The sequence below is a fragment of the Balearica regulorum genome, chromosome 24 (assembly GCF_011004875.1).
Source record: "Balearica regulorum gibbericeps isolate bBalReg1 chromosome 24, bBalReg1.pri, whole genome shotgun sequence".
Lineage (NCBI taxonomy): Eukaryota > Metazoa > Chordata > Aves > Gruiformes > Gruidae > Balearica > Balearica regulorum.
Window position 1 is genome coordinate 5003865 of NC_046207.1, and position 26540 is coordinate 5030404.

Here is a 26540-nt window from a genome sequence, read left to right on the forward strand (position 1 = left end):
CCACTGGCCGCTTGCCACCCCACGGTGGCACCCCCTGCCCCGGGGGGGATGCAGGGCAGAGACCCCCCTGGCAACGTGACCGCCGGGGGCACGTCCAGCCTTTCCCTGCGGCGCTGGCTCCGGGGACCAGCAAACACGACGGACCCCGGAGACGTTCACAGCTCTGCGGGTACCCAGTGCCAAGGCGGTGGCGTCGTGCCACCCCTGTGCCACCCGGCCGGTGGTGGCCGCTCCCCTCGAAAGGCCATTGGGGTCCCATCCCAGGGACAGGCTGTGCCGGGCCAGTGGGCAGCGGGGTGCTGGCCGCAAGGTCCCCCCCCCTCCAGCCAGGCTATTTGTAGGGCCAACAGATGGGGGCTGCGAACAGACGGGTGCTCGCCGGGTGCCAGCACTTGGGGCTCACGTGGTCACGGCTGTTCCCCGGGCACACGGGGGTCTCCAGTCCCTTCTGGGCCCCCACCCCACAGCCACGGTGGTCCCAGGCCCCGGGGACATTTGGGGAAACCTTTGCCCCGGGGTGACCAGTGCAGATGCTCCGTGCCAACGGCCAGGAGCTGCCAGTGCCACCATGGGATGGGGACAGCAACATCCATGGCCGGTGACCAAAGGAGCCTGGAGGACCCGTTCTTTGAGCCTGGGGGGCTTCAGGCTGGCCCAAGGCCTGTGGCCACTCACACCCCAGATGGGCAAGTGCCCCTCCTGGGTTTTATTTGCCCAGGTGCCAAAGGGCAGGTGGAAGACACGGGGCTGCAAACAGTGCAAGGCTTTTAATTCTGACAGGTATCACCCCTCACAGGCATGGGGGGGGGGGCGGGGGTGGACCCCCAGGATGGGCTCCAGGGAAAGGGACAGAGGGGCAGAGAACCCCGGGGGGGGGGGGCCTGGCGTGGGCGCTCCCCGCTCCCCGCAGCACTGCCAGCGTCTGCCCCCGCGTGCGGGCGGCTTCGCGCTGTTGCCATTTATAATGCAGAACACGGCACCGGCGCTCACAGGTAGAAAGAAGCTGCAGTCGCCCCCGCATCATCCCCCCCCGCCCCCCCCAAAAAGGATAAAAGTCTCTGCTTAAGGCAAATCATGCTCTGCCTCCGCCCGGAGCTGCAGGTGGGGGGGACGAGCTCAGCCAAGCCCCAAGGGGAGACTGGAGCAGCCCGAAACACCAGGGAAGGGCCGGGGAGAGGGGCCCTGTGTGGCCCCCCCATCCCCTGCTGCAGGGAACGGGGGGGGGCACAGCCCTTGGGACGAGGGCCGTGAGCCAGGCAGGAGCTACCCCTTTGCCCCCACGTGCGGAGGGGCAGAGCCTGGCACGGGGTTCGAGAGGGGACGGACCCGTGTCCTCGCTCCACGGCGGCCTTCTCCTCCAGCCCCTCTTCCTCATGGAACTGGGGCACAAGTCTGGGGGTTACAGATGAGCCCCCAACCCCCGTGTGAGGGGACGGCGGGGGGGCGTCAGACCCAGAGGAGGGCAGGGTAAGGGTTTGGCACACGACAGTCAGTGGTTTCGGGGCCCTGGTTAGGGGGAACGGCGGTGGGAAAAGGGAGCTAAGCACCCCCCAGCTTCATCTCAGCGCTGTTAGTAGGGGGCTCCTCTCCCGGGGGGCCACAGGGTCCTCTCCCGGCTGTCCCCCAGCCGCAGAGGAATGTCCGGTGAGGGCAGGTCCCCGCTGCTCATGGCTTGCCGGAGAGCTCGCTGACCCGCTGGCGGAGGTGGAAGGCGAACTCGAACATGGTGGCAGCCAGGCTCTGGTGAATCAGGTAACGGGGCAGGCGACCCTGCGGGGAAAACGGACAAACACGGAGCCGTGAGTCAGGGCAGCGCGGAGGCACAGATGGGTTCGGGGCTCAGGGCTGGTCCCCATCCTGACCCGGCGCTGCCAGCCCGCGGTGAGGGATGCACCAGCACCGCCGTGGGGAGCTGCCGCTTTCAAGGAAAGCCGCTCTGGGGGAGGAACTGAAACGCGTTTTGATTTCTCTAAAAAAGCCCTGCACGACTCAACCTCAACCGCCTCGGCCTGTGCTCTATTATGTGAGATGTAGGGAGAAAAAGAAAAAAAAAAATCAAAAAAAAAAAATCCTTGCCTCTGCGGGGGAAGGAAGCTGAGGCAGGGCTGGGAGCAGCTCCGGGGGCTTGTGGAGCGTCCTGGGGCACAAGGGGGTCCCGAGTGCAGGCAGCTCAGGCAGGGATGGCCAGGCAACTGTCCTGGGGGGTCAGGTAGGCACAGGAGGACCCCCCAACCCCTTGGCTTGGGGTGTTTCAGCAGGGCAGGAGGTAGAGACCTTTCCCTGGAGCAGGTTTTCTCTATGACACGGGGGCCAGGGGCCATTTCAGACACCTCCCTGAAACGAGCTCCGGGGCGAAGCTCTATCACGAAGCTCTGTCACAGACACAAACACACACGTGTGTAATTCTCACCCTTCCTCGCAGGAAGGGATGAGCCATGTGCTATAATTACTTCTTCAGGGCCAAAGGAAATAGCAAGGCGGCACAGAAGAGGGGTCCGGGCACCAGCAGAGCCCTTCAGGAAGATGGTGGAAGCAGTTGACAGGCGGGTTATTAATAGCTCGGCCGCTACGGCATTTCTTCCAGCAGCGGAGGCAGGCAGTGGGCGAGTGCTCTCCGGCCCAGGAAGCACAAGGAACATCTTTCCTTTCCGAGCCCCATCTTGCACAACCAAGTGGGTTCATTATCCCTCCCAACTCGCTCGTTACAGAGGGGCGGAAGAGGCACGGGAGCCAGCTCCGCGAAGGAAAACACATCTCCAGTGCAAAGAGGCAGGAGGCCACGTTCTGCCCTGCCCCTGGCTTTGGCTGCCCAGGCAAGCGCTTCTGGCAAATCCTTTGCAAAACGTTTCGCAAGGCGGGCAGGAGCTGATCTACTTTGTGGGGAGGGAGGGACGTGGGAGGGGAGGGGGCTGCGCAGCTTTGCAGCAGAACGCTGATGAATGAAGCCTTTGTGCTCGCTGCTGCAGCGCCGTTACCACGTCAACCTTCAGCGGAGGATGAAAACGGGCCAGCTCCGCTCCCCCTATCCGCCCGACCCCGGTTCCCTTGCGCGGTGCCTTTTGTCTGGGCCACCAGGAAGGACTCGACACGCAGCTCCGCAAATAGCTCCAGATCTGGGCCGAAAGCGCCTTTCTCCGGGTGCGGACACAGCCCCGCGCGCCCCAGGGGTGCCCATGTTTGTACCAGGGGGTCTGGGAGCAGGGCACGCAGGGCCGAGGGAATCGCCCCTTCAGCAGGTTCCTGGGAGCCCCAAGCAGGCAGACAACACCATTTTCAGTCCCCAAAGAGGGTAAAAATCTCCTCTCCCCCAGTCCTGCACGCAGAGAAACGTGAAACCCCCAAGCACGATCTCTGCCAGGTAAGAAAGAGCTTCCCCACCTCACCCTGGGGCATCTTCAGGGAGAAAAAGGGTGATTGTCAGGTAGCGTTTAAGCTCCACCAGCAAAACTCAAGTCCCTTTAGGGCAGCCTTTGATCAGGAGCCACTTTCAGAAGCGGCCAGCAGGACTGCAGCCCCGCACCGCTCGGCCGGGAGCACAGAGCAGGCCCTCAGCACGCAGCCTGCGCTTCGCGGGGGATGTCGGAGCCGCCTGGAGAGCTCTGCTGGGGACAGGATACGGCCACAGAGCTCACACATCAGCAAAGAACTGGTTTTACCTTCAGGTCCGTGTTGAGAATCCAGATGAAGGTGCAGACCCTGGGGTTGCTGGGACATTTCAGTACGATGAATCCTCCGGGTCCGTTCTCGCCCCTGCAGGGAATCAAGAGCAAAACCGTTCTCTGGGGTGCACCGCACCGATCCTGCGCTAGCTCCTGCAGCAGCGGCCACCCCCTCTGCCTGGCAGCGAGGACTAGAGCCCAGCGGGGTAAGAGCAGATGCGCAGAGTGCCCGGGAAGGTATCTGCTTTGGCTGCAGGCACACGAGCAAGCACGGCAAGGAAGGTTTCCCACAGGTGCTTTGGCAGTGGCGGTGCCAGGGCTGCTGCGGGGCTGCGGGCTGAGACGCAGCCTCTGCCTCTGGACCGTGCCAGCCCAGCCAGACACTGGCTCTTCACCGCGGGGAGGTTTCTGAGGCACAACCCCGTGGAAACGGGTGCAAACAAGAGGTCCCTGGAAAGCCGAGTGGCCAGGGAAACCCTGCGCTGTCAGGACAGGCTCGTCGCGGAGAGCCTCGTCACTACAGCCCCCGGATCCTTCTTCGCACCATCTGATCCGTCTCAGAGACAAGAGCCGTGCTCACACACAGAGCCCAAATACAGATTTCCCTTCCCTGTTCAGGAACACACTATTTTTGCTGCATACGTTTGTAAAAAGATTTTTCTAGGCCCTGAAGTCCCCAGCTCTTAAATAGACTGAGGCAGCTATAACGGCTCTGAGTTAAAATGTCAATTACTTTAACCAGATTATTAGGAAAAACAAAGTCAGTGCGCGAAGTGGCACAGCTGGGCCCCAGGCACCGGAGCAGACAGTAACAAGGAGTCCTTGTTTGATGAGTCCATCGCCAGCCGAGATCCATCGCCAGCCGGGCGAAGCTGTCCTTTCGGAAGGGGAGAAGCCAAAGACCTGCCGACACTTTGGGAGCCAGTCCATCCTGACGCAGCTTGTTTCACCCACGGGACCATCTCTCAATGTCCGCAGCCTTTAAAGTCAGTAAGTGACTGGCTTACGAGAAGCAAAAGGCATCCGAGAGGCTCAAAGCGAGCCACAGTCAGCTGTTTACTGCCCCTCAGAAATGGCAGCTGGCCCTGTTTGGGAATTAACTGTTACATAAACAGGATGCGGACTGGGTTGGGGTTTGTGCTGTTACTGGTCGGCACCTCCACTCCCCTGAGCAGAGAGCTGGGAAACGCCCGAGCAACACTGAACAGCACGGAGAGTTTCTTTAACAAAGGAAGAAGAACAAGGGAAGCAAGGTTTAGTTCCACAAATAGATTAGCTTCCTGCAAACGCTGCCAGAGAGACAGCAGGGTTTTCATTTAAGTGGCTCTTTGCCCTAAGCTTAAGCAAAGCGCCTGTGTCAGATACCAGCTGAAAAAAAAAATAAAAATAATAGAACCTGCCTCTTACCTGACATACTTGGAGAGCGGAGGCTTCAGGCTGTGCGTGGTCGACATCCCTGAGGAAATGTACCTGTCTCTTCTTCTCTCGATCCGGCGCACGTTCACAAAATCCCTAAGCAAAGAAAGGGCGCTGACTGCTTTAAAACGTGCAACAGGACTTTGAAGGAGCAGATCCTGCTCTCCGGACTGCTGGGAAAAGCTGTGGCAGAGGTGTGTCAACACGCGGACAAAGCACAGCACAGCGCTGTTATCAGGGAGACCGACGGACTAGATTTTGAGCTCTGAGATTCCTGCCAGAAAGGTCTGGAGGAGACTTCAGGGGCTCCCTGCCTTTGGGAGCATCACCCGCGCAGCCAGTCAGCCTTGCCTCGTCGACACTGGGAGCTCCGGCCGGCGAAGAGCGGCAGAGCTGGGGCAGACCACTCTCCCTACAGTCAGATGTTTCTCTCTGTATTTTAGGAGGGTGTTTAGGGGCTCTGTACAAACCAGACAGTGGAATAAACTGACCTCGGGGAAACAACACCGCCTGCGGCCCCAGCTGCCACGTCGTATGAGACGATCGTGTTGTCTTCAACCCGCTGCAAGATCTGGGGTGGGGGGGGGAAAGAAAAGAAGGGAGGTTTCCTCAGACTGTGCCTTGCAGGTTCCACACGTGCCAACAGCTGGGTGATACGGAGCCTCCCCTAAAACAGCAGCAGGATTCACAGCAACCAGAGCGTCTTTAGCAGCTGATCTGAGGCTGAAGGGGACAAACTCGTTGGCAGTGCGTGCACAGGTTTGTCTCCTGCCCCGGGACCAGTCCGTCTGCCTTTCGGAGGCGGGGGGCGCAGGCGTTGCCTCCGGATCCCCGCCACACCAACAGCGCAAAACGCCTAAAACCTACCAAGCAAAAAGCAGGCTTGGCTCAGCCGCTGGCCCATCTCCCTGCCCACCTCATGGGCTTTTGGATAGGCACACGCATGCAGCTGGCTACCGCAGAGCATTCAGATCGTACGGATGAGCAGTGGAGATTTAACGCCTCAGTGACTCGGATCCAGCTAAGCTCCAGTACGGCCTGGGCACCGCCGACAGCCGGTGTTGGACTGAGAAGCTCCGACTCTCCGCTCCAAGGAGCTCCTGTGATTAAGCCATCTTTGTCCGGCACGCTCACCTGGCAAGCTGCCACCGTTCTGTTCCACAGGATCATCTTCTCAGGCTGGAGAATAACCTCCTGGTAAACTGTTTCAGCAGAGCACTGCAGGAAAGCCTGAGGACAGAGCCAGAGCAGTTAGCCAGTCCCCTTCTCTACTTCTGTAAGATTATTTTTAAGGAATGCAAAGAACAACTGGGATAATACAGGAGGGGAGCCTGGCCTGGCTCTAGCGCTCACAAAGCCAAGGCTGTCACCCCTCTTCCACCCCTCTGCCGCAGCGCGCTCGTTCCCAGGGGCCCGGAGGGCACACGTGGAGTTGGAGAGGACAGACCAGACCTCAGGTGTCAGCAGTCATTGAACTGCTGCCTGCCAAGGTCCGCGTTGGTGTAAGAGAGGGCAAGCGTCCGTCTGTCTGTAACACGGCGAGACAGACGGACCTCGGGGCTGACTCGGGCTGGCTCCTCTCCCACCCTCACCCCACTTTATCAGCGGTTCTGCTGCGTACGCGACTGCTTCGGGAAGTTGCTGAAAAGCTCCTCTGAGCTCCAGCACAGACACCGTTCATTTCTCCACGTCCCCACGGGACAGGGGATCTTTGGAGGCAAACGGTTAATGCAGTAAAGTGGGACCATCCAGCTTTTCCTCGCGAATACAGAGCTGCTCCATCGGCAGCTCCTGCCAGCGAGGCAACATATGCACTGGAACAAAGAAAAGCCACCGCAGCACCAATGCTTCATTAAAGCATGGTTTACAGCCAAGCCACTCCAGCGAGAGGGCACAGAGCAAGGCACTTCCGAGCAGCTCTTCTCAATGCCAGGCAGCAGCAGACGCACACTCAGCCCTGGTCTTGCTGGCAATTAGTTGCAATTAGCCTCCTTGGTCAGATTAGTCCTAGATGCTGGGGTTGGAATCAAGTCTTGCAGTCACCTGCTCCCACTTCTACCAGCAGAGACTGGGGCCCAGCATGTTGACTGGGGAGTTTGTCTGCCAGCCAAGGGGCTTTCCTGGAGAGATTCCCTAGAGCGTGCAGTGCAGTTCATCTGTCTCAAGCAAAGAGAGTGTGCTTTGCAGGCTGACCTGTCCTGCCAGGGCTGGGAGACAGCATGAAAGCTGAGCCGTGGCTCCGAGCAGAGCAGTCACTCTTTGCTGGTACCACACAGGCTAAGGAAGCGATCCAGGAAGGTTCTTACCTTTAAAATAAAGGTCTTGCCATGGAAAGGTATTTCAAAAGTGTAAACAACATCACCAAAGTCCTGTGCAAGAAACAAGAAAGTTACATTTAGGTTGGCAAAATAAATCACTTCTATCTGGGGTAATGTGGGCAAAGGCTGCGGCTGCAGGAGCCGTCCTGCCTCGTGTGTCATTCTCAAGGACCCTTCTCCAGCCCTCAAACATCCCCCCCCCCCCCGCCCCCATCCCCCAACGCCAGGCAGTGACCCCAGTCCAGGAATTGCACCGAGCACATCTCGGATGCACGTGTACAAATTTCCATAAACAAAACAATATCCAGAGCAGCAGCAGTGATGAGACAGAAAAAGAATCTGCCCCATGCCAGCCTGCAAACTCCACGTCAAGGTCAAATTCTCTTTGTAGCAAGCTACCAACACCAGGGTACGAGAAAGGGCTTTAGTTTGCCAACACTGCTGTTGTTACCTACATCTGAGAAGAGACTCCCCGGAGGGGTTAGGGATGGACAGATGATAACCTTTCATCATTAGCCCTGTGTTAAACTCTGATTAGTCTATTTAAATCCATCCCCCTTTGGATAAAGAAAACAATCTGCCCAGCTAGTTTGGCATCAGACAATGGATCACTTGACAGGGGAATTTTAAATACCAGATGAGACTGCAGTTTGCAGGACTCTCGCCCCAATTGCGTTGCAAGCCCATAAGCAGAAAGCAAGGTTGGTTTTAGGGGGCAGAGGCGCTGCCCCTTTCTCTCCACCCTTTGGGGAGAGAGAAAGGAGCTGTAGGTACCCCGGAAAACTCTGCGCTGCAGCCCAGGGCAGGAACCAGCGTAGCGAGGCAACAGGCAGGGCAGGACCCGCTTTGCTCTGTGTGCCTCTGTGCTGCCCGAAGCAAGAGGTGCGACTTGCAGACCCCTTTGGCAAAGCTACGTGGGAAGATGTACGGCACAGAGACCTCCCTGATTTACGCCCCAGCACCCGCAAGGTCCCCGTCACGGGGAAGGGGGGACACAAACGGCTTTGGGGGTGGGAGGAGCAGTCTGTGCCCCATGCTCTCGTGCTCCCATGTGGGCCAAAGCTGGCCAGAAAAGCCAGAGCCTGGCTTGGTGTCCCTGGCACGCTCAAAGGCACCTTGCCGTGGAGCAAGGGCAGAAGCCGCAGCCACAGGGCCGGCACGCCTCCACTGCTCCCCACGCCACGGCTCCGCATCCCAACGCCTACCAAAGGTGAGCTGTCCGCCCCTGCCTGCGTGCCGTCTAAAGGGAGGAGCGATGGGCTCTCTCCTGTCAAACAGGAAGGCAATTAAACGTCTAATTAAATAAGAGGGGATTTTACATTTAACTGAACTGGAATAGATTCCTAATTCAATCAGGTAATTGTAACGCTTGTTAATTTTTCATGTCGCAAGGAGGTTTCAAAAGCCTCATTTGTCCTCCCGTTTTTGCTAAGCCATCCGTGCTTTCTGCCCAGCAGGTGGGGTGGGGGGACACTTGCATTGTTTTTCTCGAACTTCCAGTTCTCCTCCTGGGCGAGGATTTGGTCCACAACCTCCATCGCATCTTTGCCTTGTCGGACATACTCTTTCTCCTAGGAGAGAAGGGAGCGTTTCATTAGCTGAGTTTGCAGAAAGCCTGAAATGCGTGTGCAAGGCCTGCTACCCCCCTCCTGGGGCTGGCAGAGGAAAAGGGGATATCTCCCATTACCACACCGCAGAAATCTCTTAATTTGGGTCACAGAGGCCTCATTTTGGAGCTCAAAGTCACGCTCCCCGCCCTGGCTTGTATCCACACACCAGCTGCGTCTACCAGTGAGTCTCCCGCCTTAACGTAAGGGTTTCCAGCAGGCAAAGGGCTACGAGATGCACAGAGCTTCCTGCTGTGGAGGTGCCAAAACTGGGGCTGAACGGCAGCAGAACCACTTGGAAAAGAGCACAAAGCAGCCTGTGCCCAGCCAGGCTTTGGGGAGACGAAGGACCGCCTCGTGAGCCACAGTTCAGCGGGGGCGGTTCAGGCAACGTCCTTCTTGGTACGTGACCGTGTAACCAAGGACGGGAGAGGGAAGGGGAGAGAGGGACAGGCAGGAGGCAGAGCCAGAACCACATCCCTGGGGGATGGTGCGGAGAAGAGCGCGCAGCCCTGGGGAAGTGCGGACCCCCTCCCACGGCTGCCACGATGCCACCGATCCCGGGGAACAGCCTGGTGCCGAGGGGCGGGCAGAGCTCCTCGGCCAAATGTCCCCAGAACAGAAGGCTGTGAAATGAGGGACAGCAGCCTCTGGTGCTCTGTGGATACAGCACCCTGATGAGGCTGCAGGATTGTCAGAGACTCCCACAGCCCCGGATCAGCCTGAAGACAACGGGCAGGGACAGCCGGGCTCAGGCCACGCTGCCTCTGTTTACCTGAGCTGTCAACGCCTTCCTCCCTGCACCTTCCTCGTCTGACTCGTTGTCCGACCCTAGGGGGGAAGCACGCGATTAACACACAGTTGATGAAAACCCCACTCGCACAATTTCCCTCGGACAGACAGCGTCCGATTCCCGCACCCTGTCCGATGGAAAGGGCTGTCAGAGGAGACAACCCCGGACGCCTCCACACCGCAGCTGGCTGGCAGGCGCTGCTCTGCTCTCCGGAAGGCTGAGCACAAACCGGGTGTCAACTACACCAAGACAACTGCTCTGGTTGACGTCCCCTCGCTCCCGAACAGGGGAGGTCTCCGGAGCCAGCACGAGGCGGTGTCACAGGGCAGTGGCGTGCTGCCAGCTCTTATCCTCACCTGCCTGTGGCAACTCGCCCCCGTGCCCTCATCCCGAGGGCAGCATTTTTCAAGTACTTCAGCCGCAGCTAAGAGCGTTTAATCCCAAGACCACAAAAGGCTCCAGTTTCCCACAGAGCTGAAGCCAGGCGCGCCGGGCTGAGCACGACTCTTGCCCGGGCACAGGCGCAGTGCGAGGAGAGGAGAGCCCGTTTTGCAGTGTCAGTTCTTGGAGGCTTTGCCACCCGTCACTGCCAAGGGCCAGGATAACGAGACAGAGCTCGGGGAGGAGGCGATTATGGAGGTGACGAGACCCAGGAGAAGCCTGGGAAACAAGGAGGCCCAGCTGCCGGCGAGGTGACGGCAGAAGGGGAGGACAGCACGTCTTACCTGCAAAGGACTCTGGCGGGGAGTAGAACTGTCCCTCGGAAAGGGCTCTGGGGTAGAGCAGGGGGCCACGAGAGGCTGCAGCCTGGGCTGCCAGGTACCCTGCCAAGCAAAGCACGAGGTTTTACGCACACGGCATCCGGCGCTTCCAACACCACGGGATCCTGGGGCCCCCACCACAGCCACCCCTACTCGACCACCCTCCCAGCCGCTTTCTTCCAGACACAGCTGGTCTTTTCGCACTGACACCAGCCAGCCCACAAGCTTTTCAGCTCCTATTGCCTCATCTTTTGTTTGAGACATTTTATCTGCATGGAGATCAATGGGCTCTTTTGCCTGTCAAATCCAAAGGCGATTAAGCATCTAATTAAATAAGAGCTTCCCCTGGAAGCAATTTGGAACCTGAGCCTAATCCAATAGAGGCATTAAACACTTGATCATTTTCATCTTAAAGCCTCCTTGCAAGACCCAAACATCCTCTGGTGTTTTCCAGTCAGTCAGTGCATTTCTGATCGAGCCTCGCTTGACAAATACTCCTTCGTTTACATGCCATTTCCCGGTCCTCTTTCGTCAGTTAAGCCTGGGAGAGCGACAAACTCCTGTCACTGCTTTAGGGACAGGCAGCCGTGCCAGTCCAGGCTGAGCACCCAACTCCCTAGAAGGACCCCTGGAAGTTACAGGTGCCCGGCACCGCAGGGGAATTTGTAAAGCATTAGGTCAGACTCGATCTCCATTTAGTCTGACCTCAGCGACCAGAGGCTGTAAAATTTCACACACCATAACTCACGCCGCGCCCCTGTAACGTGTCTGTGACTGAAGCAATCCTCTCTGAAAATGTCTCCAGCCCAGATCTGAAGACAGATATCCAGAGACGGAGAGTCCAACAGTCCACCTGGCATTCGTCCCACTGTTTCAAAACATTTTCTCCGATGCGGAGGTGAGCTCTGTTTCCAACACGTCTGGCTTCAGGATCCAGACATTGGGGAATTTGGCACGTTTTTCTCCGCTCAATTAAAAGATGCTTTTTATAATCTGGTATTTTCTTCCCCTGAAGGGACTTATATACCATAACAGAATTGAGTCAGGCACTTACCATCACAGCCAGCCTGGAGATCACTTCTCCATAAATGTCATATCTGTCAAGGTGCTGCCAAAGCAGCAGAAACCCCAGGCCTGGTACTCTCATCTGCCAACTCCTACCAGAGAGGAGCAAAATACTTACATCGTTCCTCTTCTGCTTCCTGAGTTAGGACTTTAAAATCCAGGAACCAAGTCTCTAGCCAAGCAATGACAAACGAGACGATAGGAAGTAAATAGCCAAAAGCCCCTTTGGTCAGAAGCTGAGTGGAAGAAAGCAGAAACCACGGGGAGTTTACACAAACGGGAAAACAGCAGCATCAAGTAATCACAACGTAATCCCCTGTGAGCCCAAGGAAACCAACCTCGGAGAGGATGACCTTCACGATCAGGAAGGCACTGGATACCAATGTAGTGACCTGAAAAATAAATTTACGTATCTCAGATCTCTGCAAACTCCAGGCGGAGAGAGAAAACTAAAAACAGGAAAGCAAAAATTGCCTTCTTACCGCTATGACCCACCAGTGGCGCAGCTTTACGATTGCATAGGCCAGCAGCAACACAAAAAACCGAAAGAAAGCCAAGACCTTTAAAAACAAAAAGCCGTCGACACTAGTCACTGCCCTTGTCCCTCTGCCAGGCGCTGGGAGGACACAGACGCAGGCCAACTCCCGAGGACCTCGCCACCTTGACAGATGGGGTCAGGGCTGCAACAGGACGGGCTCCGTCCTGCCCAATTTCACTGAGCCAGGCTGCGGGGAGACCTCAGCCCCCCTCCCGGCACACAGACTCTCCCTGCCCAGCCTTCAGCCTTGCCACCCCTAGCTCCAAAGCAGTTTCCTCACCTGCAGCAGTCTGGGATACTCACAAATATATCAAAGAAAGAGGTCTTAAATTTGTATTTGATGATTTCATTCTCCAAGTTCTTCTGAATGCCATCCTTGGTCTGAAGGGGAGACAGGAAACCAGAAAGCTATTGAGTGCACTGATAAGAAACTAATGGTAGAAAGAACCCGGCCAAGCGGTGACCGGAGGTTGCCGCCAGGTCAGGTTATGCATCAGGCATACAAATGCCTGCTGCGCACACAACGTGGGCTCATCTGCCAGCACAGGACCACGGGAGGATACAACAGCCCATTTCACCCTCGGTTTCACACCGCGGAGCGCGAGTCGGGTAGCCAGAACTGGAGCAGCACACGGATACATCAAACATTTCTACGTGGGGGCTTTCTAACGCCGAAAAGCCGTTCCTTTGGCTCAGCGCATCCAGCGCCACAGGATCACAACTCTCACAGCCTAAAGCCCTTGGCCGGACAACACCACCCACGCTTGCCCACTGCTTCCATGTGTGGCTTCAGGTGACAGACTTCAGCTGTATGGGAGGAGACGCGTGAAAAAAAAAAAAAACACAACCCAAAAAACCCAAAAAACCACAGGAAACTGCTTCTCTAGCACCTTCAGTAACATGCTGAACAAAGCATCTCCCACAGCTGGACAACCAAAACATCTCCCCGTGAGGGCTCTCAGGGGTCACGGAGCAACCCGGTGGAATTTAAGCTGCGATCATCCTCGTTGTGCAAAGCACTAAGGGGTCCCCTCTCCTTTCTTCCAGGCCAGCTGGCTTCCCACGGCTCGCAGCAGTGCCGAGCTGCCCTCCAGGAAATCCGACAGGGAAAGTCAACCGGCAGGTTCAAATGTACTGGCAAAGGGGAAGAGGGAGGAGGACAAGGGACACGCAGCAAGGAAATCCGAAAGTGGCAAAACTGCTTTCTGGGATCCTGTATGGGAGCATGGAAAAAGCTCACAGAAGAGCTCTCTCTTGCCTCACCTCGAGACAATCTGGGGCTTGACAGCCCTGGTACTTTTGACACCATAAATCCTGTTCTCGGGAGCCTGGAATCGCTGTTTATGAGGAAGCGGATGGCTCAGGTAACTGGAACAAATGCTTCACCTTTAGGCTATTGGTTTGAACGCAGCCCAGCTGGCCTGGAAGCTGGTATAGGCTGACAGCTGTTTGATGATCTGTGAGAAACAAGTTGGTGGATCTCAGGCCAGTTCTTGGCAGCCTGGTGTCCTGGCACCCTCTGGTCAGACAGTCCAAGGACAGAAGAGGCAGCCATCGGGAAGCGGTCCCTCTAGGTCAGGGCTGGTGCTTAATATTCAGGGAGGGAGGGGGGCAAAGCAGTTCTGCGCTATTGCTTTATCTGATCTGCGGCTACGGGACTCACGCCAGCTGAGCTTTTGCTGAGCTGCCGCTGAAAACCTCTTCCCCACACCACGACTCCGCTATGAGATGCTGCAGGAGGAACGAGACACAGGGAAGGCTTTGGATTATGATTTCTGGGAGATGTTTTCAGTTTAAGTACAGGCCACTGCCACGAACAAGGAATAAGAACTGTCTGAGACATCTCTCTGTCTCCGAGAGCAGCAAGCTCGCAGAATTACAGTTTGCAGGCAACAGACATTTAACGAGGGCCAATTTGCCCAGCTTATCTTGCAGCGAAGGAAACCGTTTGATAAAAAAAGCATTAGTCATGATATAAAATCGTTGCTCTTCATAACTAGGCAAATAAGCTGTCCTAATAGCTTTAAATATGCAGCATCTCGGCTCGGGGCCCAAATATCAGCAGTTAGTCATTCATTAATGGCTACCTGCAAGACCTACGCTCAGAATCACCCTGGTGACCGCGCTGGCAGATTATCTCCCCGGGGCTGGATTTTTTGATTTGTAGACAGCACCTCTCCAGAGAGCCCAGAGAACAGGGACAAGAGCAGGGGGCCAAGGTCCAAGCCAGGCGTGCAGGACACCATCGGCATCGCTGGAATGCTGGCCGAGAGAGGCTTTTTCCTAGGTGGGGCGGGGGGGGGGGCTGGGGGGGGCGGGCAGGGGTCTCTTCAGGCTCTCGACACTGCGCAGGCAGCTGCGGCGGGCAGCGCAAGGGAGCTGCTGGCCGAGACAATCTGTTAAGTGCAGACACCGCAGGAAATAAACGGGGTAGAGATAAGAGCCGCTAAGTGAGCGCAGGATCCAGTGCTGATAAATAAAGGCCAGACACCGGCAGGGCTGCACGCAGAAGCGCTGGGGTCTATCTGTTCATCTCGCCTCTCTGCTCAGGTTGTTCCATGGGAGGACATGTAGTACCTGAAACCCGCCACCACCGCAGCTGAAACCAGTTGGGACCAGTTCAGGAAAAATAAAATAAAATACAGCCCAGGGAGTAACTCCAACCTGATGGGATCAAGGTAAATAAACTGGATTTCCCTTGTCATCGCAACAGTTGACACATTGAGCAAACGCAACAGCCTGCGCAGGCGTGACAGCCACTGCAGAGGACCAAAACCCTCGCAGTCCCCTTCACCAGTCCCTCATGCAGTGGAGCAGCATCTCCAGCTTTCAGAAGCTGAGATCAGTAGCAGTACGTTGGGACCAAAGCTCAAAGCGCTTTTTGTCTCTGCCCAACAGCTGGGCGGGCAAGGGGAGGGTCTGCACATCCTACCTCGCTCCTTCGATGAGAACAAGACACTGCAGCAAAGCTGGCAGCTGCTTGGCAAACACAGCGAGCGGCTTCGCTTAAGGCAAGGGGAGCAGGAGAGAAATTTGGCCAACTGCTCAACCTGGCGATTCCACGGGCCCCAGATCTTATTACATACTCTACGACATACAGCGCTACACGCGACGGCGTTAACGACCCTGGACGACCACAACAGAGCCTGGTTGCAGGAAATGAGCTGGACTTTAGTTTACACTAACCACGCAGCGGTTTCTCAGCCAGCGCAAATCAGCAGAGCGCTGGGAAGAACAAACAAAGACTTGGCCCAAGACTCCTGAAACAGAGCAATTAATGCAGAGGGAACAGAATTTAAAAAGCACAAGTTAAAAGGGTAAAGAATCCACTGATTTGCTTCCCCCAACTTACATTCAATTCAATTATCCACAACAAAGAGATGAAGAGCAGGTCGAAGGTGACGAAGAGGCAGAAGGTCCTCCTCACATCAGAGATGGCTTTCCTCTTCTCCGGAGAGAAGTAGCAATACGGGGAGAAGCCCTGGCTCTGAGAGAACGAGGTGCTGATGGACGCTATGGCTGGGAGGCTTCGTTCCAGGTTGTGCTGCAGGTCTGTCGGCTTGCTCATCCTTGGCCCAAGTGACTTGGGTCCTACGTCAATCGGGGCAACATCTGCCAAGTCCGTGCGTCACCTGTGGGGAGACACAAAGGGGACCCTCAGGCCTCGGGTCTCCAGATATCCCTTCTCCTCTCCCCCTCTAAAGGCAAATATTCCAATTACCAAATCAGATCCTGTCTGGTTTATATGATTCCTGAGCAAAAAGGGTAATATTGGCTTTTTGGGCTGCCAAAGAGCCTCCCTCCCTGAAGCGAAGATATCCAGGGCTCACCCCAGGGGTGCCCCATCTCACCCTGGCACCCCACATTCACCAGCACAGGCAGGGCCCCTCCTCCCTCTTGCTCCCTGCGGAGAAGGAGGAATCGGCTGCGAAAGGCTCAGGGGGTCTGCGGAGCCACCAGCAAGTGTCACCGGGACCCAGAGGCAGCCACCCAGAACGGGCTCGCAGCACAGCGAGCCAAGCTGGCAGCTACAGCCAGCGGCCGGAGCAGCAGATGGCAAAGCCCACGGAGATGCCATGGCAGCAGGAAAAGGGGCCTCAGGATGTTTCCACGGAGGCCCGTGATCTGAAAGGGAGCAGTCCCAGGGATCCCGGAGCCACCCCAAGCTACAGCAGCCTCCTCTGCAGGGTCGGATGCGAAGCTCCCAGGGGCTCCGTGTTTTGCACAGGGCAAACCAGGAAGCCTCGAGGAGCCGGTCACTCCATCGGCCACAGATCCCATCCTACACGGCCGAGAGAGGAGCCTGCTCACTTCAGGAGCAGGACGCCAGGTTTCACACCCAACTCTGGCCAAGCGAAGCACAGCAGGAAGGCAGCAAGGGAAAACGCTGCTCTCCGTCCCGGCCGCGGCGGCTGGCAGTGCCGGGCACACAACCCCGGCGCAAGCGAGGTGTTGAGGTTTGAAGGCTGTTTTCACGCAGCCCGTGCCAACCATTGTATTAAAATTTTTCCTCTCCGTCAGCAAGGCACAAGGAGGCCACTATGTTAATGGACCGTGCAACAAAGCACACGCTGGAGACAAACAAGGAAAGCGGATGCCAAAACAGGTCAGGCCAGGGATCTGTCAGTCCCCGGCTCCGCCACCTCCGAGCTACCCATGGCAAAGGCATGGCTACGAACTCCTCTGCAAAACACTCCTGCTCAAGGACATTTTGCCTCCAAAAACCCCCAGATTCTTTGCTGCATTAGCTACCGCACCAGCAGTTCTGCATCCTCCAGGATCCGAGTGAGGTTTGTCTGTCTACGGCAGATCACGCTTGCGGCAACCGGGAGGCTGCAGCCACACAATGTCCGAGGAAAAAAGCCCCGAGACCGTGCCCAGACCTGCGGGAAGGGGCAATCCACAGGGTAGGCGAAGCCCGGGGTGCTGCTGAGCCCCACCAGCCACTGGAGCAACTGCAAGAGCTGAGCACAGCCTGATTTTGGGCAATTTTGGGTCCCTGCACCAGCAGCTTCTGCATCCCAGTCCCTGGGGAGTGTCGGGGCTGGAAAGGGAACAAAGCTGGACTCCTGTCAAGTCCCCGTTAGTCTCTCTCGGAGGCACTTCGGAAGGAGCTGGAAGACTTGTCACTTCAGATCAGCCACAACGACCACGGCCCTTCGCTGCTCCGAGCGAGGGGCCCATCTCAAACTGAGAAAAGTTAAAGACATCTGTGAGCGCTAAATAATACATCACCTCATGCACGGGCTGCCTCCTCCTCTACGGCAGGGTGTCGCCGCCTCCTTCCCTCAAACACCACTTTGCACTTAGGCAGCCCCCCACAACTTTCACAGCGCTTTAAAATCACCCTGCGAGACTCGCCGGCCCCGCTCCCCTGACGCCGAGGCGGCGCTGGGGCTGCTCCGCGGCGCCGGAGACACGGCAGAGCGCAGGGACGCGGCAGCCGGCACGAGCCCTCATGCAGCTAAGCCGGCCTAAACCCACCGGTGTTTAAACCCAGCCTTCCCAGGGAGGTTTAACACCGCTTCAGAAGCACACCCATTCCAAACCAACCAGCAATAACCAATTTCTGGGGAAGAACTGGCGACAAGGGCTTTACCTTCAGAGCACCGTGGGACAGAGCAGGGTTTTGCAGAAATATTTTAAGCCCAGATGAGGCCCCCGAAGTGGGGCTGCTCCCTCAGGCAAGAGAAAGCTCAGAGCAGAAAGAGCAGGGGCTGGATCTAAGCATGTATAAATGTGCCTTTTTCTGGGTGACAGATAAATTATTGAGCGCCCCGGTGTTGTATTATGCATTCAGACATCCTCCGCAGCCTGCACCGCACCGGCTGCCGAGCCGGGAGCCGCTTTCGGGGGCTCTCGAGCGGCGCAGCTCCGACAGCCGACACGACAGGCCGGGGAAGCGTGAGCAGCACACGCTGCCCAGAGGGACACACCGGGTGACAGTAACACGGTCTGAAGGGGCACCCGCACCTGGGACCCCTGAGGGCTCTTCTGGTTAAAAATAAAGGGGCTCTCGAGACTTGGAGGAAAGATTTGATTTCTTTTTGCTGGTGAGACCTCCTGTTTGGAGGATGAAGCGGGAGGCGAGAGGGGCTGCAGGGACGTGAGCCCACAAATCCCAGTGGGAAGCAAACGCACAGGGCAGGCGGGCGGTGAAATCCTGAGAAAACCCCAAGTGCCAGTACCCAGAGACCGCTGCCACAGAGTTCCACGTGGCAAAACGCCGGCAGCTCAGCCCAGCGCCAACGGGACGCCAGGCACCAAAACGGACCCAGGACCTGTGCCGAGGCACGGCCCGTCCCTGGGAACGGCCAGAGCTGCCCCTGCAAAGCCCCAGTGTCACCCCTCCCCAGTGTCACCCCTTTCCACTCTCGGCTTTTAGATTCAAATCACAAGCTTCTCATTAGCACACGTTTGCATGTTAATGACATGTCTTACAGTAAGAAGCCTTTCCATCTTGTGACATCGCTTCTCCTTTCCTCCTGCGCCCCCGACTTCCTATTAATGTGTCTTCTCAGCTCACATGACGGCTTCAACAGCTAATTCTCATGTCACCTCTTCTGAGAGTTACAGTCTTTGCACCAAACACCGCGCCAGGAGACAAAACGCCTGGAGAGCGAGAGGGACGGGGCCTCTTAGAGACACCAACTGCGGGTGTTCTACGGGACACTAACACGTGTCCAAGCTTCCTAGCAGAGAGAGATGCCTTTAAAACAAAAAAGGTAAAATATTTAAGTAAATTAGGCACTAAACTTCACTCCAAAGTCAACCATGAAGTGGTCCAACCACTGCACAAGCTCCGTCACGTTCGTGGTGTGGATACCCCACAGGACCAAGGCTGTTTGGCTTTTCATCCTGCAGCAAGGGCACGGTGCAGACAGAGCTCTGCGGCGAACTGGCCTCACACCGCGTCCCCTAAAGCACCTTCCAGGGCTGAACTTGAGCCCGTGCCTACGCTTGGATGGGTCACCCTGCCAGGCACGTTATGTGCTGCTCCCGGCACGAGTGACAGCGAGCAGAGGAGGGGGCCTGACAGGCACCAGCCGTGGTAAAGCGGAGTGACAAGGGGGATCGGGGCTGCAGCTTCGGTCTGTCCGTGAACAGCCGCTGCTGCAAAAGGCCGGGAGCCACCGCTGCCCGAGTTCGGCACCCGAGCAGGCGTGAGGTGCGAGCAGAGACCCCCGGGGAGCCCGTCCCCTCCCCGGCACCGCAGGCAGAAATGGGGAAACTCAAGACGGATGTGTGAAAAGCGCATTTCCCCGGAGCCACCGGCTGTTTTCGCTTGCAACCCCTTTGCCCCAGTCCCTCCACGTGCGAGCCATGCCCTGGGGAGCCGGAGGAAGCGGGCTCCTGGTGCGGCAGCCCCTCGGTGCCCAGTGTGCCGAGGGCAGGAGTGGCTCGGCCCCACGCTCGCTGTGTCCCAGGGAGCAGGCAGCCTTCAGCCGTCACTTCTCCGAGCCGCTCTCTTGCTCCCGCACGACGTGTCAGGGGAGCTGCCTGCAACCACCTCTGGAAGCACCATGAAACCCCAGCCCCGCGCGTCGGCTCGGTTGAGCTGCTGCCCGCCACCGGCTGAGCCAGGTCCTGCCTCTCCCCGCAGGCAAAGGCGTCCCCGTGGCACCGCGCAGCCAGGCCGGGTGCTGCCTCCCCCCACTGACCCCCCGGCACCAGACCCCCCCCATTTGAGAAGGCAGGGAGAGGCACGGCCTGCCCAAATCTTTGGGAGGGCTCCTGCCCCCGGGTGCCGCTGTGGGACCCCACTGGCAGCGTCTGCTGTCCCCACGCTGTGACCGAGACCCTGGTCACGTCTCGCCCGGTCCCGCACAGCCACCGGTGGGTTTCGTGCCGCAGAGCGGGATGTTAAACGCCGGGGACAGCCCAGGTTTACAGCCAGAGAGAAGCTTCACGCTGCTGTGACCGCAGCGAGAGAGCGTCTCCGAGGGCTGGCGGAGGGCAGCGATGGCCACCAGCCCCACACCTCCACGCTCCACGGGATCTCGTCCGGCCTCACGCCTCCGCTCCGTGCTTGAGGGCGCCGGGCGATCGGCCCCTCGCAGGAGGGGGATGAGGCTCAGGGTCTTTGCGGAGACCCCGGACCCGAAGCAGCGGGATGTGTCCGTGATAACGGCGTAAGCCAAGCACCGGCGTACACCTCCAAAGCCGAGCGGCCTGACAGCCCCCCGAGCCAGCGCGGGATGCAAATGCCACGGTCTTACGAGCACCAGGATCACCGCAGGATATTCTGGACGGAGCCGTTCGGGTCACCCTTCACCAAGGGACTGACTGGGACCCCCCCAGCCCCCCCTCAGATTCCCCCGAGGCCCCCGGTGCCCGTGGGGGTCAGGGAGAGGTGGCTGCAGGAGGATGTGATCGGGATCAGCCCCTGCTCCTGCGCCCGGCCGCGGGGCCCAGCACCGGGCGGGGGTTCGGAGCGAGGCCGGGGAAGCGCCGCAGCCGCAGGAAGGGCTCCCGGAGACAGCCGGAGCCCCGGACCCGCCGGTGAGCCCGGGGGAAGAGAGCACACCGGGGATCCCCTCCTGCCCCGGGACCACCCGGGGCTTCCCTGAGGAAGGTGCCCACGGGGGACCCCGCACCACGGGCCACCCGGGGGTCCCCGGGCCCAAAGCCTCTGGGCGACCGGCAACGGGCCCCCCCAGGCCTGAACCCCGGGGACCCGGTAACCACTTCCCCACCCCCTCGGGACTGAACCGACCCTCCCCCCCCCCCAGGCACAGTCACCCCCTGCGGCCGCAGTGCCGGGCCCGGGGATGGCGCTGAGTCCCCGCCGGCCCTGACCCCTCCGGGGCCCCGCACCCCGCCGGGGCCTGCCGCCCGCGCACAGCCTGGAACCGACCGCCCCGGGAGCGGGGCCGGGTCCCCCCTTCGAGGCGCTGGGTCCCCCCGCGGCCCCGGCCCCCCCCCCGCCCGTAGCGGTACCTGCCGCCGCCCGGTGCCGGTCCCCGCCGGAAGCAAATCCCGGCGCGAGCCGCTTCCGGCCCCGTGCGCGGCACCGCTGCCACCTCTGACCCCGGAAGGGAAATGCGAGTCTGCGCCGGCATCGACCATCGCCGGCCGGGGGGGGGGGGGAGGAGGAGGAGGAACGGACCCAACGGGGGCGGAGGGAGAAACCATTCCCTACGGCGCGGGGGGGGGGGGTGGTCAGTGGGGCTGGGAGGAACCATTCCCCACGGGGGGTCAGGGGGGTGAGGGACACACCATTCCCCGTGGGAGGGGGTCGGGGGGTGAGGGACACACCATTCCCCGTGGGAGGGGGTCAGGGGGGTGAGGGACACACCATTCCCCGTGGGAGGGGGGTCCATGGCGGCACCTGGCCTGCCCCATAGCCCTGCCCCATAGCCCTGCCCCACAGCTCCCTGCTCTCGCCCCCCGGATGCCCGGCCCCTGCCCCGCACCCCGGACTGCCAGGGCCCCGCCGCCCCCCAGGCCGCAGCCCCCCCAAGCACGCTCCAGCCTCTCTGTACAGCCGTTTATTGCTGGCGGGGGGCTCTGCTCCATGGGGGGGGGGGGGATACCGGGGCGGGGGGGGGGGCCAGACCCCACCAGCACCCGGGGGTCCCGGCCCCGGCTCCTGCCGGTCCCTCCCGCGGGGCTCCCCGGGGACGGGACCCCCCCCCGGCGGCACCGGAGCGGGGCGGGGGCGGCCGTGGCCGTGCGGGGGGTGGGGGGGTGTGTTGGGGAGGGGGGGGGGGTGTCTCGGCACGGCGTTGCACGGCACACGAAGCGCAGGCAGGGCAGGCAGCGGGGGGGGGGGACACACGGGGGGGGACACACGGGGGGGGGACACACGGGGCACCACACGCTGGCGAAGCTGCTGCGGCCGGGGGCCGGGGGCCGGGGGGCCGGGGGCCGGGGGGCGGTTAACTGGTGCCCAGCGGGAAGGTGGGCGAGTGGCGCTCGGTGCCGATGGGACGCGACGGCACCTCCGCGAAACCGACGTGTCGCCGCTCTGGGGACGGAGAGGCGGCGGGTCAGGAGGGGAGAACACCGGCACCGGGGCCGCCGGGGATGGGGGGGGGGTCGGGGGGGGGGGGTGGGGGTGGGATATGACACCCCGCGTACCCCCGGTGCCGCCGTCCTCCTGCTCCCGACCCGCCTCCTCCTCGTCACCCTCCGGTCCCTCGGGGTCCTCGGGGATCTCGGACACCGTCAGCGACTTCAGGTCCTCGTCGCGCTCCTCGATGCCGCCGGCGAAGGACACCTTCTGCCCGCCTGCGGGCAACCAGCCCGGTGGCCACCGGGGTCCCGTCCCCCGTCCCCCCCCCCCCGGCTCCGGGGTCACCCCGCTGCCTGCACCCTGGCCCGGGCAGCACGGAGGAGGGGACACGGGGCCCCGAGCCCCGGCACCTGCCCAGCATCCCGGGGCGAGGGGGTCGCCGTGGGCGGGTGGCTCTCCGTGTCCCCCCCCGCCGTTCCCATCCCCTCCCCGTCGTCCCCCCCCCGCCGTCCCCGTCCCCGCGGCGGCCCCATCCCGTTACCTTTCCGCTTGTGCGCCTTGGGGCCGGCGGGGAAGAAGCTCCGCTCGGCTCTGGCCTGGCTCCCCGGGGCTTCTCGGGCGGGCGGCGATGAGCCGGGGGCAGAGGAAGGCACGCACGGCACCGGGGCACCGCCGGAGCCGGCAACCGCCGCATCAGCTGAGCGGCCGGGGGTCTGGCTGCCCCCAGCGTGGCCCCGGCGGGGAACGGAGATGCTGCCCGGCGGGGGGGGGACGTGGTGGTCCCCGCGGGCCCCGCTCAGCCCCGGGGTGAGCGGGCAGCATGTCCAGGCAGCACCGGCAGCTGCCAGCCTGTGTGTGTGTGTGTGTGTGTGTGTGTCCCCCCACCCCGGGCACCCACCCCATCCCCAAGGGCTGCAGGGGACGGTGGCACCCATCTCTGCACGCCTGGGTTCCGGCAGCCCCATCCTCATGTCCCCGTGGCTCTGGCAGATTTGTCCCCGTGTCCCCACATCCCCCAGGCTCCGGCAATCCTGTCCCCGTGTCCCCTCAGCTTCAGCAGCCCCATCCCCACATCCCCGCATCCCCTGGGCTCCGGCATCCCTGTCCCCATGTCCCACGTCCCCCAGGCTCCAGCATCCCCGTCCTCATGTCCCCCAGTCTCCAGCAATCCTGTCCTCATGTCCCCTGGGCTCTGGCAGCCCCGTCCCCCCGTCCCCCTTCCTCCTCACCAGGCTCGAGGGCACTGTCGGGGTCGCAGGCACGGGCCAGCTCGTGCTCCCCATCATCGGCCTCCCCGTCAGAGCTGTCACCCCCGGCCAGGCCACTCTCCAGGTGGGACTGGACGATGCGCTGCACCGCTGGGGAAGCACCGGTCTCAGGACCCCGCTCCAGGCACTGGGAGCACTGGGGGCACTGGGGGCACTGGGGTTTCCCCACAGAGGTACGCAGCACCAGGAGGGGTGTGGGGGTCTGGCACACCCGGGTGCCCCTGGCCCACCCCGCACAGCCCCTGTGCCTCAGTTTCCCCATTCAGACAGCGCCAGGCAGTACCTTTGAGCGAGGGCGGTGTGTAGGCACACGGGTTGGTCCTCTTTGGTTTAAGCAGGCAGCCCTCGCCTGAGGTGCGCTGTGGGAAGGAGCAGTGTCAGGGATGGGGTCCTGGTGTCCCCCCACACCGGGGGCCACCACAGCCCCAGGGGAGCCAGGGACCCCCCGAGGAGGTAGGTGCCGTGACGGGGGGGTCTCACGGTGGGGACGCCAGGATGAGGGTGCTGCAACAGGGGTCCCGCAATGGGAACCCAAGGCTGACACCACCCCCCACCCCAGGGATGAGGGCTCTGCCATGGGGATCCGGTGTTGGGGACCCCAGGGTGGTGTCCCCATGACGGTCACGAGGCGGTTTGCACTGCAGCCAGACCCCACAGCCTGGCTTGGCTCCGCGTCCGCGTCCGTGTCCCTGTCCCAGCAGCGCCGGCGCCATGTGCCCGTGCCGGGCGGGGAACCGATAAGTGCTGGGGCCAGGCCGGGACGGAGTGGCGGGTGCCTGGGCTGGGCCCCGATAACCTCCCGGTGCCCGGGGAGCTGCGGGACAGGGGAGCGGGGCTGCCCCGGGGGTCCCGGCGCCCACTCACCTGGTAGGGCAGGGACTCGTCCTCTGGGTCAGCAGCACCGGGGAGAGAGGGGTGAGCGGGACGAGGGCTGCCGGCACCCAACGGAGCCAGGCAGGTCCCTGCCCACCCCTGGACCCCCACTCCAGGGGGTACCCTGCCTGCCAGGGACCTGCCACTGTGGCCTGTCCCACCACCACGTCCCATGCCTGCCACCCCATCCCAGATGTGACACCCTGTTCCCTCTCTGCCACCACGTCCCATTCCTGACATCCCATAGGTGACACCGCACCCATCCCACCACCGCGTCCCCTCCCTGCCACCATGTCCCCTCCCTGCCACCAAGTCCCATCACGGACATCCTATACTGTACCATGACACCCCATCCCTGCCACCCCATCTTATCGGTGACACCACGTCCCATCCCTGCCACCACCTCCCGTCCCTGGAGCAGACATCCCCTGCCACCGTGTCCATCCCTGCCCCATGTCCCATCCCCAGCCGGTGCCGGTCCCTGTCCCGCTCACCTGGGGAGGAGTGCTCGGAGAGCTGGAAGAGCATGGCTGGTGTAGGCCTCCGCCGGCGGATCTGGGGCACAGCGGGGTGTCACCGCCTGGGGACGCCCAGGGTCCCCTGTCCCCTGCCCTGCACCCCAGGGCTGAGGCCCCATGAACATGCCTGCATGTATGTGAGCGTGTGTACACATGTGAGTGCAGGTGCAGGCAGGGAGTGTGCAGGGCCACGCACCCACCCAGCCCGGGGCCATCAGCGGGGAGCAGGGGATGGGGGCACCCAGCTCCAGCCGGGACAGGGGTCCCCGGAATGGGTGTCCCCACTGAGCCAGCGCCACTGAAATGCACAGTGCCCCACAGAGGGGCCACGGGCCCATCCCAGGGTCCCCATGATGTCCCCAGTCCCTCCCAGCCTCAGGAGAGTCCCAGCTCCTGCCTGGCCCCTCCGCGTCCGGCATGTGCTGGAGACGTCCCTTTGGGCCGGCCACAACTCACTGGGGGTGGCTGCACAGTCCCCCAGCATGTCCTGTCCCCTCAGTCCCACCTCTTCCCTCCTGTCCCATCCCTGTCCCCATCCTGTCCCCTCCATCCCATCCCTGTCCTCGTCCTGTCCCGTCCTGTCCCATCCCTGTCACTGTCCCTGCCCTGTCCCCCTGCACAACTCTCCCTCTGCGGGACCGCAGCTCACGCAGGGACCTTGGAGCTCTCTCGTCCTGTCTCTGTCTCTCCCCCATCCCATCCCGCGCCCCTCATCCTGTTCAGTCCCCTCTGTCCCTTGTGTCCCATGCCCCGTCCCCTCCAGTCCCCCTTGTCCTGCTCTCCTGGTCCCATCCCCTCCCTCCTGTCCCTTCTGCCCCCTTGTCCCCCATCCTGTCCCCTCCTATCCCATTTGTCCCATCCCATCCCTCCTGTCCCTTCCATCCCATGCCCTATCCCCTCCGATCCCCCTTATCCAGCTCTCCCGATCTCATCCCATCCCTCCTGTCCCACTCTATCCCCATCCTGTCCCATCTGTCCCCATCCCTCCTGCAGGACCCACACCAGCACCTTGGGCCCCGTCCCCTCCATCCCTCCTCGGTCATCTCGGGGGTCCCTCGTCGCCTCGAGGTCACCGGCAGCGCGTACGCGCTGCCGGTGACCTCGAGGCGACGAGGGACCCCCGAGATGACCCCGTACCCCAATGTTCACCCTCACCATCTCGACGGCGCGGGGGTCCAGCTGACTGGGGGGTGCCGGCACCGAGAACTGGATCTTCTTGCGGTCCTTGGGGTCCATGGCGTCACCCGTGTGTCACCGCCGCTACCGGGGAAATGGGGGGGTGCGTGTGTGTGTGTGGGGGGGTGGGGTGTCTTTGCTGCCGGTGCTGAGCGGAGTTCGGTAGCACCCGGGGCTCGGTACGACGAGGACTGAGAGCGGCGGGAGGTGGAGAAGGCAGAGCCGGTGAGGAGGAGGAGGAGGAGGAGGAAGGAGAGGGAGGGAGGACACGTCTCCTACCAGGCGCTGAATTATTCATCCCCCCCCCCCCCCACCCCCGGGGCAGGGGGGGGCTGAGGTCGCGGTAATGAGCCCTTGGGGAGCCCCTGAGGGGGTTCAGCCAACCCGGGGGGGGGTGTGTGTGTGTGTGGGGAGGGGGGAGCTTAACCCCTTCCCTGCCGGGGGGTGGCCCCCGACCGCGGTGGCCAGGTGGGACGGGACAGGGTTCGGGACGGGTGTCTCCACGCGAGTCAACATCACTCGTGCCTCAGTTTCCCCACAGAGCCGCACGGGGAGGGGGGGGGGGGAGCACTCTCGCCCTTGGAGGGGTA

The 26540-nt window shown here is 61.0% G+C and overlaps 2 protein-coding genes across 3 annotated transcripts; both read right to left on the reverse strand.

Moving 5' to 3' along the window:
* Nucleotides 1-752: 752 nt before the first annotated feature.
* STARD3 (StAR related lipid transfer domain containing 3) lies at nucleotides 753-21225 on the reverse strand. Of its 2 annotated transcripts, none has more exons than XM_075775014.1 (15): nucleotides 21098-21225; nucleotides 15510-15789; nucleotides 12461-12538; nucleotides 12102-12179; nucleotides 11958-12011; nucleotides 11738-11855; nucleotides 10519-10617; nucleotides 9776-9831; nucleotides 8872-8964; nucleotides 7382-7444; nucleotides 6210-6305; nucleotides 5567-5646; nucleotides 5067-5171; nucleotides 3657-3750; nucleotides 753-1770 (listed from the first exon to the last, which is right to left on the reverse strand). In XM_075775014.1, exons 2-15 carry the CDS (start codon nucleotides 15723-15725, stop codon nucleotides 1666-1668), a joined length of 1335 nt encoding a protein of 444 aa, XP_075631129.1. In that variant the 5' UTR covers nucleotides 15726-15789; nucleotides 21098-21225; the 3' UTR covers nucleotides 753-1665. The 2 variants fall into 2 exon arrangements, with proteins under 2 accessions (XP_075631129.1, XP_075631130.1); XM_075775015.1 differs by lacking the exon at nucleotides 21098-21225 and adding an exon at nucleotides 18599-18722.
* A 732-nt stretch (nucleotides 21226-21957) lies between these two features.
* On the reverse strand, nucleotides 21958-26258 carry PPP1R1B (protein phosphatase 1 regulatory inhibitor subunit 1B). Its single transcript, XM_075775011.1, has 8 exons — nucleotides 25930-26258; nucleotides 24751-24811; nucleotides 24248-24270; nucleotides 23667-23742; nucleotides 23345-23473; nucleotides 22657-22725; nucleotides 22241-22390; nucleotides 21958-22127 (listed from the first exon to the last, which is right to left on the reverse strand). Exons 1-8 carry the CDS (start codon nucleotides 26008-26010, stop codon nucleotides 22039-22041), a joined length of 678 nt encoding a protein of 225 aa, XP_075631126.1. The 5' UTR covers nucleotides 26011-26258; the 3' UTR covers nucleotides 21958-22038.
* Nucleotides 26259-26540: the final 282 nt, after the last annotated feature.

What these genes read in the sequence shown, in the direction of transcription:
- STARD3 (XM_075775014.1), bottom strand. Translation starts at nt 15,725, where the DNA reads ATGAGCAAGCCGACAGACCTGCAGCACAACCTGGAACGAAGCCTCCCA. An exon ending in GGAAGCAGAAGAGGAACGAT is followed by an intron (nt 10,618 to 11,737) that starts GTAAGTATTTTG and finishes TTTGCTTGGCAG; the next exon opens with GGTACCTGGCAGCCCAGGCT. An exon ending in CCGCTCTCCAAGTATGTCAG is followed by an intron (nt 3,751 to 5,066) that starts GTAAGAGGCAGG and finishes GATTCCCTGCAG; the next exon opens with GGGCGAGAACGGACCCGGAG.
- PPP1R1B (XM_075775011.1), bottom strand. Translation starts at nt 26,010, where the DNA reads ATGGACCCCAAGGACCGCAAGAAGATCCAGTTCTCGGTGCCGGCACCC. An exon ending in CGACAGTGCCCTCGAGCCTG is followed by an intron (nt 22,726 to 23,344) that starts GTGAGGAGGAAG and finishes CCGCCCGAGAAG; the next exon opens with CCCCGGGGAGCCAGGCCAGA. An exon ending in GGAGGACGGCGGCACCGGGG is followed by an intron (nt 22,128 to 22,240) that starts GTACGCGGGGTG and finishes CTCCGTCCCCAG; the next exon opens with AGCGGCGACACGTCGGTTTC.